General features: G+C 39.7%; 1 protein-coding gene across 3 annotated transcripts in view; it reads right to left on the bottom strand.

Annotated features, from left to right (window-relative positions):
• Positions 1-6878: 6878 nt before the first annotated feature.
• Positions 6879-14035, bottom strand: part of FBXW11 (F-box and WD repeat domain containing 11) — a 90428-nt gene continuing 83271 nt past the window's right edge. For all 3 annotated transcript variants that reach the window (XM_036750373.1, XM_036750371.1, XM_036750372.1), the window contains 2 exons: positions 13536-13722; positions 6879-9387 (listed from right to left, as the gene is read on the bottom strand). In XM_036750373.1, coding sequence (XP_036606268.1) covers positions 13561-13722 — 162 coding nt within the window. In that variant the 3' untranslated portion in view covers positions 6879-9387; positions 13536-13560. The remainder of the gene's footprint in view (positions 9388-13535; positions 13723-14035) is intronic.

The raw sequence follows: 14035 nt of genomic DNA on the forward strand, positions 1-14035 counted from the left end.
TGCATGTATGTGTGTGTGTGTGTGTGTGTATGGAAAGAGGAAGGGAGGAAGTGAGAGAATGATTACTGGTAGGGGGACGGTGCAGCACAGAAGCTTAGTAACAACTGGAGAAATCAGGAAAGGCTTTGTATACAAGGCAGCACAGCTGTACTTTGAAGGGAGCTACAGATTTCAAGAGGCAGAAGGAAGGAAGGAGGGCATTGTGTTGTTGTTGTTGTCTGTTGTTGTTTGGAGGGGAGGGGATGTTAGCCTATGAAAATGAAAAGAGACTAAAGATGGAACATCACGTATAGGGAATAGCAAGGAGACCTGTTAGGATGGAAGAGTATGGAAGCAGGAAGTGGTATGAAATCAGTTGTGAAAGATAGATGGGAGCCAAATTGTGAAGGGCTTTAAACACCAGAGGAGTTTGTTGCCTAGAACCAATAGGGAGCCACCGAAGCTCCTTGAGCAAGAGTGACAGGGTCAGCCAATGGAAAGAGATGAGCTACCTCCACTACCCCAGCCTTTTAATTCAGCAGCACAAAGATGAAAACAAAATAACGAATAATACAGTATTTCAAGGGTGTGATCTCCATAGACTCCCCTAACAAGGAACTCCTCCAAAAGATTATAAATTGCCCTAACATAGAGAATTAGACATCCCCCCTACAATCCCACCCCCACCCCCATCCTCTGAAACAGTTCTCAAGATCATAGATTTTTAGCTGGAAGGAACCTTAAAAGTCATCTAGGGTCAACCTTTTATCTTACAGATGGGGAAACTAAGGCCAAGAGAGACTTGCCCAAGGACACATAGTGGAAGAACCAGAATACAAACCCATGACCTATGACTCTCAAGCCAGCAATCTTTCAAGTGACCCTGCCTAGCTAACAAATGAAACATTTTTCCCCTTTTCATAGCCAGGATCAGTTTTAATTTTATTAAATTATTAATGTTTAATTAATTACTTAATAAAAGTTTAGAATCTTAAACGTGGAAAAGACCTAGAAATATCTTAACGCCTCCACCTTGGGGCAAATAAATACCTAAATCAATCAGAGTGGATAAGAGTGGTTGTCTAGTCTTTCATGAAAATCTCCAGGGACCATCCCATGGGTGTTCACCATTGAGCTACCACCTTCAATGGCTAAAATTCTGTCTTTTGTTATGTCCAAACAGGACAGCTTAAAGCTTGAGATAGCACCTTTCTAGAATTGCCCTTTACATTTTGCTCAACACAAAAACCAAGCTATTTCAGAGATCATCTTAGTTCTCTTTAGTTACGGTGACGAAGACTTCCCAGATACTCAAGCTACTGAATTCCCATGACCTATTCTTCCACTTCACCTTACCTTTTACACTTTACCCTTATGGTGGCCATCATCCACACATATTCCACTTCCATGTTAACAAACTCTAAAACTCCCCTTTAGCTGATCATAATCTTTTAACATTTCATCCTTTCCCACATCTTCCTATCCCTCACCTGCTCCATCTGTCTAGTGCCTCTGCCTCTTTAGACCTTTTCTAGGCCATTATCCACACACTTCCCTATCTTGACCCTTTGGTAAACCAGTTCAACTCTTTATTAGCTTATACATCCAAGTGCCTTGCCCCATTGTCCTATCACCAATCATGACTTGCCAATTTCCAAACTAATATTGTAACTATACACTCTCACCATTCACTTCCTTTGCCTGAATTTTTTTTTTTTTGAAGAGAGAGCAGGAAGGCAGGGGGAGGGAGAAGTGAAGAAGGAGAAAAAGAGAAAGGGGGTTGGGGAGAGAGTTATTGTCATGTTCAACTCGTTGCGATACTGGAGTGGTTTGCCACTTCCTTCTCCAGCTCATTTTACAGATGATGAAACTAGGGCAAACAGGGTGAAGTGACTTTCCTAGGGTCACACAGTTACTCAATGTCTGAGGCTGGATTTGAACACAGGTCCTCCTGATTCCAGGGACAGTGCTCTATCCACTGTGCCACCTAGTTGCCCCCTTTGCTCCAATTGCCATGTTGCTGAATAGAGCTAGAGAAAAAAAGATGAAACCATGATAACTCGATCCACTACATTTTTTTTTACATAATCACAACTAGGGCCTTACTGTAGCAAGGCAATCTTTTTATACTTCCTAGCTAGCCTATTTACCACAACAACTATTGCAAACCTTTTCATTCCTCTTCCTCCGCTCTTAGCCGAAGACCTTGCCTCATACTTCACTGAAAAAAAATTGAGGCTATTTGCTGAGAGCTTTCTCTTCATCTCACATCACTCAGCTGTCTTCATCTACTATCCCCTCCTTCACCCCTGCAGCACATGAAGAAATGGCCCTTCATCCTAGTCAAGGCAAACCCTGCAACACTCACTCAATCCCATCTGCTCCCATCTCTATCAGATTGTCCCCTGTATCTCCCCTGTTCTCTATCTAATCATCAACATCTTCCTATCTACTGGCTCTTTCTCCCTGATGCCTGCAAACACATCCATGACACCCTCATTCTTTTTTTTAAATTCACTTTTTTGACCATCTCCACACATCACCTTGTCTAAAACCTTTGAGGGAGCCATCTATAATTGGTGCTTCTTCCTCTGATCTCACTTGTTTCTGAACCCTTGGCCAACCTCACCATTTAACTGAAACCACTCTCTTAACTGCCTAATGGCATTTTCTGTCTTTATCCTTCTTGGTTGACCCCTCAGTCAATCTACCTACCCCTCTATCTAATCCTATTTGATCCTCCCAACCACCCTATAAGATTGATGTTTTTAGAATCCTTATCCATAAGGAAACTGAGGCTGAGAGAAGTGATTTACCCAGCATCACTCAGATGGAGGCAGTGTGTCTAAGCCAGTATCTAAATTCAGGTCCTCTTGACTCTGAGACCAATACTCTATCTACTTACCCCCCACCCAGATGAGGTTTATTCTATCCAGATAGATCATTCTTTCTAGATTCTGCTAGTGTGTTTTTTGGTTTTGTTTTGCTTTTACTAGTTACTGTCATTCCTCCTTTATTTCTCAAGGAGCTCAGTACCTGGTTCAGTCTTTTTTTCCTCCTCAACTGTACCTCCCTCATTCTTCCCAGTTTATCCTCCTCAGTTTCCATGATCCTTCACTCTGCAACAACTGCACAGAGAATGCCTTTGAGTTCATTATCACCTACAAATATGCCACTTGTACTCTCCATAACTCTGACGTTCATCTATGTGACCCTACCTACCTGGCTGTACATTTCTCCCTGTGCCATGATCAGGTCACCCTTAATAAGTGTATTCTGTCTAAACCTCTAGACACTTCACCCCTGCCCTGGCCTCACTTTTTCATTTCCCAATCTCAGCCAATAGTGAACCAGGTCAATGTTACATTATCCCTGTGTCCTTGAAACCCTCACCCTATCACCACTCATCATATACCAAGACCACAACCTTGTTTTACTACCACCAACACTCTCCTTGCCTTCTACTCACATATTTCTGAATGAGGGTAGATGGAACTATTTGTTCTCCAATCTCCACTGGGCCCTCACTGCTGCATACCAGTACTTGTGTTCTTGGATCGACTATTCCACTCCTCTTAGTGTTCCAAACCTTTTCTTGAGCAATCTCTGCCACTCCATGCCCCTCTTCCTCTTGCCAGAGGACTTAGCCAAATACTTCACTGAAAAAGATGAGACCATCTGTCCCAAGCTTCCTCTTCTCTCCCAACTTTACCCTCCAAATCATCCATCATCCCTACCCTCTTCTCTCTCTCTTCCTTTGCTCCAGTCCCAGAGAAAGAAGCTATTCTCCTTGCGAATGCTGACATCTCTATCTGTGCCCTTGGCTCCTGATCCTGTCTCCTCATGGAGCTTGTCCCTTTAATCATCCTTTCCTTCTCCCTAATTTTCAATCTTACATTATCCATTGGCTCCTTCTCTGCTACTCATAAACATGCTGAGATCTCTTCCCTGTCCTTAAAAAACCATAAGTTGTTCCTACCATCTTCTTAAGATACCATTCTATACCTCTCCTGTCTACACTTGCAGTCTTCATTTTCTCACCTCATTCTCACTTCTCAACCTCAACCTCAAGCCCCACATTAGGCTTTCAACCTTATTACTTAACTGAAATTGGAATTCCAAGGGTATCCCAAACCCCATGGCCTTTTAGTTCGTATCCATTTTGGCCTCTATGTGGCAGTTGGGACTGTTGATCACCTGCTCTTCTAAAAACCCTTCCCGGATTTTCATGACCATTCTCTTTGCTGGTTCTCCTGACTGCTTTTTCAATTTTCTTAGAAAGGATCCTAAGTCTAGCCCCACTTGCAACAGGAGTTACCCCAGATCTCTGCCTTAGGCCCTCTTCTTTCTACAAGCATTCCCAATGATCTCAACTTCCATGGATAAAACTATCACCACTATGCAGGTAATTCCAATCTCCCTCAACATCCAGTCCCTATAGGACAGTTCCAATTTTTCCCAGGTCATCCTTTCTTCCATTCTTTCTGTTGAGGGCAAACTATCCTTCTGGTCATCCAGGTTCCTTCTTCCCCTTCTCTTAAATCTAATCAGTTGCTAGGTTCTGTGATACTGCCTCCACAATATATCTCACATCCATTCCGTTCTCTTAACTCACTCTCACCAGAACAATTATAATTGCTCTGTCTCCAATTCTTCCTCTGTAATCCACCCTCCATACAGATGCCAAAAGTAATAGATCTAAAGCACAGTAAACTCCACTGCTTGATAAACTCGTGGCTCCCTTTATCCCCTGATAAAAAAACAAAAAAACCCAAAACCTTCCTTTTGACTTTTAAAGTGCTTTAGAATCTGACTTCAGCCTACCTCCCCCGCTTTACTGTGTAATACTCACCTTCACATACTCTTGGCTTCAGCCAAACTCTTGCTTGCTATTCTCTACTTCTCATCTCATTGCACATCATTCCCTGTGCCTGGAATATATTCCCCTCTCACCCCCATATCCCAGAATTCCTTGCTCACATCAAGGCTCAGCTCCTAACACCTCCTACAGGAAGCCTATCTTTCATCCTCTAGTTGCTAATATCCCCCAGAAATTATTTCGTGTAATTCTTCTCTGGACATGTTGTGTGCCTTCAATTGACGGTAAGTTCCTTGAGGGCAAGGACTGTTCATTTCTGTCTCTGTAACCTGAGTATCTAGCACATTACCTGACACATAGCAAGTACTTAATAAATGCTTGTTAGACTGAACTGGTGGAAAGACCAGTCCACCAGTACCAGTACCCAGATGCGACTTCTAGTTCAGTGTGCTTTCCTCTACATGGTGTCTTTGGGGCATTTTTTTTTAAGTTCTCACATCGTTTTCATTTCTGGAGAGCTTTCTTTGTATTTAAGGCCATCTAATCCTGATCTAGAATCTTTTTTTAAAGGTAAATTTATTGTTCTGAATTTAACAGCTCAGTTATTGGGGCACCCTAGTATATGGGTAAATAACCTTATATGCTTCCATAGGCCTTTATTCCAGCACAGCAAAATAAGAAAGGTCCATTATGATACCTCAAAGGACCATTAAAAAGGTTAGATTGATCAGACTGCACAAGTTAAAAAGGCAGGAAGTGATATATGTGTATACACACACACATATACACATATGTATATATATACATATGTATATATGTACACAGATAGATTTCAGAAAGATTTCCATTCATAATGATTACATTTATAAAGCTAACCAGCTTTTAGCTATTTGAAAAATCTGGCTCCTCTTAAAACTGTTTTCCAGGTATCTAGGGTTTTAATGTACTAAACAGAGGAAGCTAGGTGGTACAGTGGATAGAGTACTGGCCCTGGAGTCAGGGGGATCTGAGTTCAAATTTGACCTTAGACAATTACTAGCTGTGTGACCCTTAAATTAACCTCATTTGCCTCAGTTTCTTCATCTATAAAATGAGCTGGAGAAGGAAATGGCAAATCACTCCAGTATCTCTGCCAAGAAAACCCCAAAATGGGGTCATGAGGAGTTGGACACAACTGAACAATGTACTAAATGTGCACAACTGACTAATCAAGGAATTTGTAACTACCATGGTTGGGGTCTAAAATTTACCTGTGTTCTTTCTGCCTTAGAGCAGGTGTTCTTAACCTGGGATCCACGTGAATAACATTTTTCCCCCACAAACTTTGAACTGAAATTTAGCTCTTCCTTCCATTCCTTAAAAAGCGTGACTCTGCAAACACCATATTGCCAGAGGGGGCCATGACCTAAAAATGGTTAAGGACCCCTGCGTGAGAGAATGATTCAAATAAACCCTGATGATTCATTACCATGAACCACGAGGTCTCATTCTTGATGCACAAAAGTCGAATGGGCCCCAGCTGGCTGCTCCATACCTGTCTGCATGGAACTTTTTCATAGCGACCAGATCAAAAAGTTTAATTTTCACTGAAATCGAAATGACACAAAAGCACTTAAAGGTGCCCGTTTCATATTTCATCCCATAACTATAAAGCTCAATATTCTGGGGAAGCAATCTTGCATATGGAGGAAGGCAGCCTTGCCAAGAAGTATGGGACAGCCTAAGCCAGCAACCCACAAGGTTCAAGTCAGCTTTCTAGCTAATACCTTTCAAGGCAATTGCATCATCAGACGCACAGCTCTTCTATGCTGAAAGCACTTGACCTTCCACCTCATTTTACAATGCAGATGTTTAAAAAAATCCATAAGCCTCAGCTGCTTGTCACTGAATTATTGATAACATATTACAGTATATTTTTTATAAATTCCTGAACAGAGAGTAGTAGGAGGAATATTTTATTAAGATTATTAGCTTCAAATTAGTATCTGAAGTAACAAATGCATGAAGCCAGATTAGCTGTAATGCAGAATGCCTGTACTTTTTTGGATGGTATTAGTTAGCAATTTTCTGGACAAAGGTCAAACTTTTTTTTTTTATTAAGCACATTCCACAGTACAAAGCTTTAGGTCATGAACAATATCTGTACAATTTAACAGTTTCAATAAGCTGTTCAGACACAAACTTATTTCAAACAGATAATTGGCAAACATAATTAATTACAAGTTAGAAGTAGACCATCCCAGTGCTTTGAACCATTAATATAGCAGTAATGTACAATTGCTCGATTGTGGTTAGCAAAACCAAAATCCAGAGTGCAGCCGGGAATTGCTACTATGAATCCCCGAAGTCAGATTCCTTGGGTGCCAAAGATAAAGTCCGCTGCTAGGGTTTAATAAGCACAATCCAGAAGCTGTGTGCACGCTCAAAAACCATGATCTCCCAAGGAAAATGAAGAAATTTCCATTTTACACATGCATAAAAAAGGACACTGCTCTCTGAGAAACAATTTGCCATTTTCTTCTGGGCTGCAAGAGCATCTTTTCTTAGCCAGTTTAATATTAAAGCTATAAGATGAAAAGGGTTAAAAGTAAGCCATTTTCACAAACTACTGTCAAGCTTACAAAACTGTGACCTTACTTCTGCACTTTGAGGTTCTGTCATCTCAAAGAAAGAAATCACTTGTAACATATAGGAGGAAGCTTTAACTGAAGAAAAAAAGAGAAAGAAATAGAAACTAAAGATTGATCCCAACACTTTTCTAAATGCAAAGGATAAAATATAGCAAAGCAATCTGCCCTTTGGTAGTATCTGTGTGTGCTTTCACTGGGAAGAGGTTTGATCCACAAGAGGATGCCACTGTTAGCCATGCTCGTTCACTGCATTTTAATATTAATTTATTGGTCCTTTAAACACCATGGACATTCCTGGATTAAAACAAATGTCAAAGGACAAATAAAACAGAACATTGTACATGAAAAAAGAGCGGCAGCTGATCCTTCGGTGCCAATATGATCTCCATAGATAGTCAATGTGACAATGTCATTCACACCTACTTGAATCTGAGTGCATTTGGAAACTAAGGGTAACAAAACAAACTCATTTGTTGAAAGCTGCAGTCATACGAAGCAAATCAAGAGAAATGACATTTGTGAGTAATCCCTTCCCACAGAAGCATGCCACTAAATACATGCGACTGAAAATGAAAGACAAGGAAGCTTTGCAACCTAAGATGGAGGCCCCAAAAGAGGCCTTCTGACGAAGGAGATGTCCAATAACAAAACTACAAAGGAACCACACATACCAGCACACACACCAAGCACTGGCCTGGGGCTAGGGCCTAAAAACTAGACAGAGTCTAGACCCAGACAGAGACATGGGAGCCAACAGAGTTTCCTCTCTTGACAGAGCAACTACTTCAATTCAGATAGAGTAAAATTAAAAATATAAATACATTTAAATTTTGACTCAGGACATTGTTCAATTATAGAGCCAAGTAAATGCTACCCAAAAAAGCTAACTTGTAAGTACTTCAGAATACCATTAAGAAAACAAACAAAAAAAATTTTTTTTAAGGTACGTCTATTATACATACTGCAGAACAGAAACAAAACATTTTAAATTTTTAAGCTTAGAAATTACATTTTTAAAACATAGTTCCCATAAAAAAATCTTATGAATACTGCACGGAGGATTCTAGATAATCCACGTGAACCCCTGGGTGCCAGTCATTGAGAATCTCCCGTGGCTAAGTGCTAATACAGTATGCATTAGTGTCTCGAGATCAGGAGGCCCTGACTCCATACACCTTGAGGTTAAACTGTTATGTACATTCTATCTACATGCTGATACAGTATTTTAAATTAAGAGGCAAGCACTCATGTAAAGGTATGACTATATCAAATACCAGTAAAACAGAGGAAAGCGGGAAGAGAGGGCGTTAATAAAAGAAAAGCCAGTGCCATATTACCAGTTGGCAGATAACATCATCTGGTTTACAATTCTTTAAATTAAAAGGTATAAGTGGAGCAGAAATAAAGTAAAATCCAAAATATTATTAAACAATCCAGAAATATTCCCAAATGTCCAACACACTCCTCATAAAACATGTTCAATGCAGAATAACTCATACAGTCAAAAGGAGGATGCCGACTTCTGAAAGGAACAATGTACATTCTGGGCATGTGTTTGGCACCCAAATTTCATCGGAGAATGTGATGATGTTCTTTAAAGTCAGACCAAAGTGCAAAGCAATATAAATTAGGCCAAGTCTTTTCTTGAATTTTCATTTACTTCTGTAAAACAGATTGTAAATTCAGTTTATATGAAAAATTTACAGTTGAAGCATTAGGTTTTCTCATGGCAGGGAAGGACAGGCGTTTTCTTATCTACTTGAAGTCGACGTTGACTGTCATAAATGCCTCCAAGTAAACAGTCAGGAGTCAGAGATTGCAAGAAAAATGAGAATTTAGAGTTGTGCTGCTTTGCATCTACACAGCATCTAGAACCAATTCCAACTTCATACTCAGCTGTGAATGAACACCCGTGGGCATGTGATAGCTGTGTAGCCAGTAGTTCAAGACTATGGAACCCTGAAAATAATGAAGAACAGACGTATTAAATGTCTTGACATTGACCTTCGTGCTCCCCCATCACCACCCTCAAACTACAAAACTTTCTCTTTTCAGTATGATCTGACTGATCAAATATTCTGGGAAAGAAGACTATCAGCACAGTGATCTGAGTTCAAATCCTGCCTCCGACATTTGATAGCTGTGTGACCCTGAGTGGGTCATTTACCCGTCTGCCTCAGTTTTCTCACCTGTAAAAAGGGGATGACAACAGCAGCTACCTCTCACGTGAGGATCAAATGAGACATTGCAAAGCACTTGGTAAAGCTCAAAGTGCTACATAAATGCTGGCTATTTATTCTGTCTGTGGATAAAATATGACTACAATAGAACTATAGTATTTAATCTTTCTTCGATGATTCAGAAGGTATTTCAAGACCATGAAATACCTCAGGTCACACAGAATCACAGAACTTGAGCTGGAATGGCGACCTCAGAGGTCATCTATCTAGTCCAACCTATACGTGACCAGAAATTATCTATAACCTTCCAGAAGGTGGCTACCTAGCTAGTCTCCACTTGAAGACTTCCAGTGGTGGGAAAACCTCTATTTCCTGAAGCAGTCAATTCCATTCTGGGACAGCTCTAATTGAGGTGAAGTTTTCATTGTTATAAGTATTAATTACCATTGAAGAAGTACAGAAATGACAACTGCCAGGGAATTTCTCATAACAGAATGCAACATACCAAGAATTTACCGTATCTTTAAGAAATTTCATTGGAAAAGGCAATATGGTATATGGGAAAAGCATCAGACTGGTAGAAAGGAGGCCTAATTCTGGGCTTGGCTATGGCCTCAGTTCATTGAGTGACCCTGGGCAGTCTGTTGGGATTCAATTTCTCTGTATGCAAAAGGAGAGGGTCAGAGTAGATGATCTCTCATGTTTCTTCTAGCTCTAAAATTCCCCAATCAAAAATTTTTTAATGCATTGTAATGAGCCTCCCCAAAGTCTAAATGTGTATCTTAACTTCGTAGGAAGTTTTAATCCCTTAAATGTATACAAGCTCTTTCCTTTAGAAAAATATGAGTCTATGATTTAAAAAAAAAATTTAAACTGAATTCAACTCATCTAATCTTTATTGATCACCTTTACTGATCCCATTCAGATCTCCTTGGCAAAACTAGCCTTGAAGACCCTGACCCACAATGATCTCTTTAAAATACTTCTAAAATTCTTCTCGTCGCTACTATGTGATGTGGTATTTAGTTCTATATGATCTTGTTCTGATGGGTGTATGTGTATGTGTGGCAGGGAGGGAGGGTGAAGTGGGAGCAACATAGTATAGTGATCCTGGAGACCTGGTTTTGAGTTTGGGCTCTGGCACATACTAGATTACAAAATCTTGGGAAATTCACTTAAAGTGCTCTGAGCAAGACTTCCTTTTCTGTAAGATGGGGATAAGAATGTTTATACTACCTACTTCTCAGAGTTGTTGTGAGGGAAATGTTTTGTAAACCCTAAAGTGCTAGGGAAATGTGTACAATTAAAATCATTATCTTAATAAAGATGTGTTATGGAATTATATCATTAGGTTGGTTTCTCCATAACCAAAAACTACATTAAGCTTAGAATTTCCAGAATTCAGGCAACCATAAAGCCCAAGTAATCAGAATCATTTTACTATATACAATGATGATCAACTTTCATAATGGTGACTTTGGCATACCCTAAGATCTTTGGACACCTCTAACTGTATTCTTATTCTTTCCAGTTGGTAACAAAACTTATGCTACATATGTCTCAGTAAACCATGATACATACAAGTAACAAGGACATGCTATTCCTCAGGTATTCCAGATGAAAGCAAATTTTATGTGTTCCTTTGTTTGGAACCCATGTGAAACACAAATATAAAAGTATGAAGTATTTCAGTATCTTACAATTTAAAAGAGGCAACATAGATACCATCATTATCCATTAAACTACCTTCCATTGTATCTGTGGGTCTGCTAAGCTGTCTTCAGAATGTACTAAAAATATATAGTAATGAACAAAGACCATTTTAACATTTTTAATAAAAATCACACAAAACGGAGAAATAAAAATAACCCAGGAGTATTTTCTCCCAGAGATAAATGAGCATTAACAAAGAGTCTGTGAATAAATCTAATTCTTACATTTCCTACATTTCCTGAGCAAAAGACCTGCCTTACTAAATTTTAGCTGGGAGACTTTCACTTCTTTAACAATGAAAGCATCTTTAAGAGTGGGTTTTTTCTTGTAGCGCTTAGATCTTAGCATATCATATGGTAACAATTTTTGTCATGTTACAATAAATGAAAAGAATTCAAAAAAAGGCAATAAAATCCTTGTAGCTGACTGCCAGTGCTGTCAAAAGCAATTTGCTTTGAAGAAGCAAACACATTTGGAACCTTGTAAAAGAGGTTCATTGCTTGTATTAGGTCTTTGGGACCCACCACCTGAAAGAGCAGATAACATTTTCCACTGATTTACAGTTCATCGTCATAACAAAACACTGTAGGGAGTGATCTTTACAGAGTTGTTTTTAGACTTCTTGAATGGGGAAAAAACCACACGCACACACACACACACACACACACACACACACTCTACAAGTTTCTTCCTATCTGAGATAATCATACAGAGAGAGGTGATTACCACACCTCAACTAAAGGAATCCTGTTTGGGACTTTATAAACCAGGAAGCTATTCAAAAACATACTGAATTTGTGACATTTTAGAAGAAGGTATTAAAATGAAGCAGAAAAAAACTTGTTTTCAAGTCTCAAATTTATTTGAACTTTGGGCTTTCCCACAGTGAAAGCTCTCAGAATATGAGTATATATCAGAAACTGCAGAAGAGGTGTCCTCCCCCTCTTATCAGGAACATTTAACATCTGTGTGTGCATGTCCATGGCTACATGTTTCTACTGTTGAACTTTTTTTGACATTTGTGAGGTTCATCTAACCCCATTTGAAGGTAGGCTTCCTAATGTGGGGGAAGAATCTTGTCTTCTTCCTTCATCACTCTCCACAGTGTCCAAGTATAGAGTCCTATTCAGTAAATATTGAATGTGATGAAAACCTTTGGATTTTCAGTTAGTAGGGTAAACCATAATCAATTTAGCCAAGGAGAGGAGATTGTAAAGAAAGAATAATTCCCATTAAAAATGGCATAGATTCTTATCAGTCTCCAAGAAGTAGAATGTCATAAAGCTAGAACTTGGAAAAGTGACCAGGGGTTTGGCTCTGATGACACAAAATGCGGACTCAAAGAAACCTGCCAGGAGTTATGACAGCATTCTCCCACTTCTTCTTTTTGGTCTTGACAAGGAGCAGAGAATTTTCCTCTGTATGGTTATCTTTTAGCATTGGATTTTTTTTCCTCTTTTTTCTTTTTTTCTCACAAGAGGAGTGATTTGTGACTGCTGCTCCCACACTCTCCAAAGGGAATTTCAGAGATTGTACCCTGGAGGACTTTGGGAACTCACTCTCTTGGGCCAGGCTGCCCTGATGGGTGAAAACTTACCACCACTTCCTCTGGTGCATCAAGTCAACCAAGTCGGTATCATCATTGCTTTTGGAAAGGGAGTGGCAATTTGAATGGATCCCTATGACTCCACTCAAAATCTCTATGACTTTCCAGATGAAATCCATAGGGGAATATATATATATATATATAAAAGCATATATGTGTATACACACACACACACACGAGCATGTGTGCATATATACACACATACATATAACACATGGGTGTATAAGCATATGTCTATTGTAGGCACATATATGAATATTTGTATGTACACATGTATCTATACACATACATACACACACATACATAGTATCCATCCCACTACTGGAATATAAACTCCTAGAGGTTAGGGCTGACCTGCTTTTGTGTCTGTAAACCCAGCACAATGCACAGGTGTAATAAATACATTCAGTCAAAGGGGTAGGAAGGAAAGACACAAGGGAGACTCAAAGAAAAATCCAAAGGGCTTTGATCTCCTGTTTTCCTCTAACAGTGACTAGAAGCATTTAGAGAAGATGACCTAATAATGATGACTCAACTTGTATAACATCACATCTGAAGCACCTGAATCACTACAATCTAATAGCAAATGGGAAATAAACAAAGTATACCTGATGTGGGCAAAAGTGCAGACTGTTATCTGGAGATGTAAGTGTATGTTCTAGAGGGAGAACGAGTCTCATTCTGGGCACTGGGGGGCACATTTAGGAAATCCCAAATCAGAATAGTGTCATCATGGGAGCTACTGATGATCTGAAATTCATCAAACTGCAGCCGAAACACCCGTCCAGAATGTTCCTGTAAAACCAAACAGGTTCATTAATGAAGTAAGATCTAAACTTTCTGGAATTCTCCACACTGTGGCTTTTAGTACAAGGACACACCACTGTTATCTTTACTGGTTTCCTGGTAGACTTTCTAGAGCACAGCAGAATGGGCTGTCTATGGGGAACAATGACTTCCCTGTCACTGGGAACTCTTCAAGCCAAGCCTTAGTGTAAAGGATCCCACAGACAGGATTCATGATTTGGTCAGGATTAGACGAGGAGAAGAAAAGATTCCTTCCCACTATAGGATTCTGTAGTTAAGTCATTTCCCCTTTTCAGGACTG

Source organism: Trichosurus vulpecula, chromosome 3, assembly GCF_011100635.1.
Source record: "Trichosurus vulpecula isolate mTriVul1 chromosome 3, mTriVul1.pri, whole genome shotgun sequence".
NCBI classification, from domain to species: Eukaryota; Metazoa; Chordata; class Mammalia; order Diprotodontia; family Phalangeridae; genus Trichosurus; species Trichosurus vulpecula.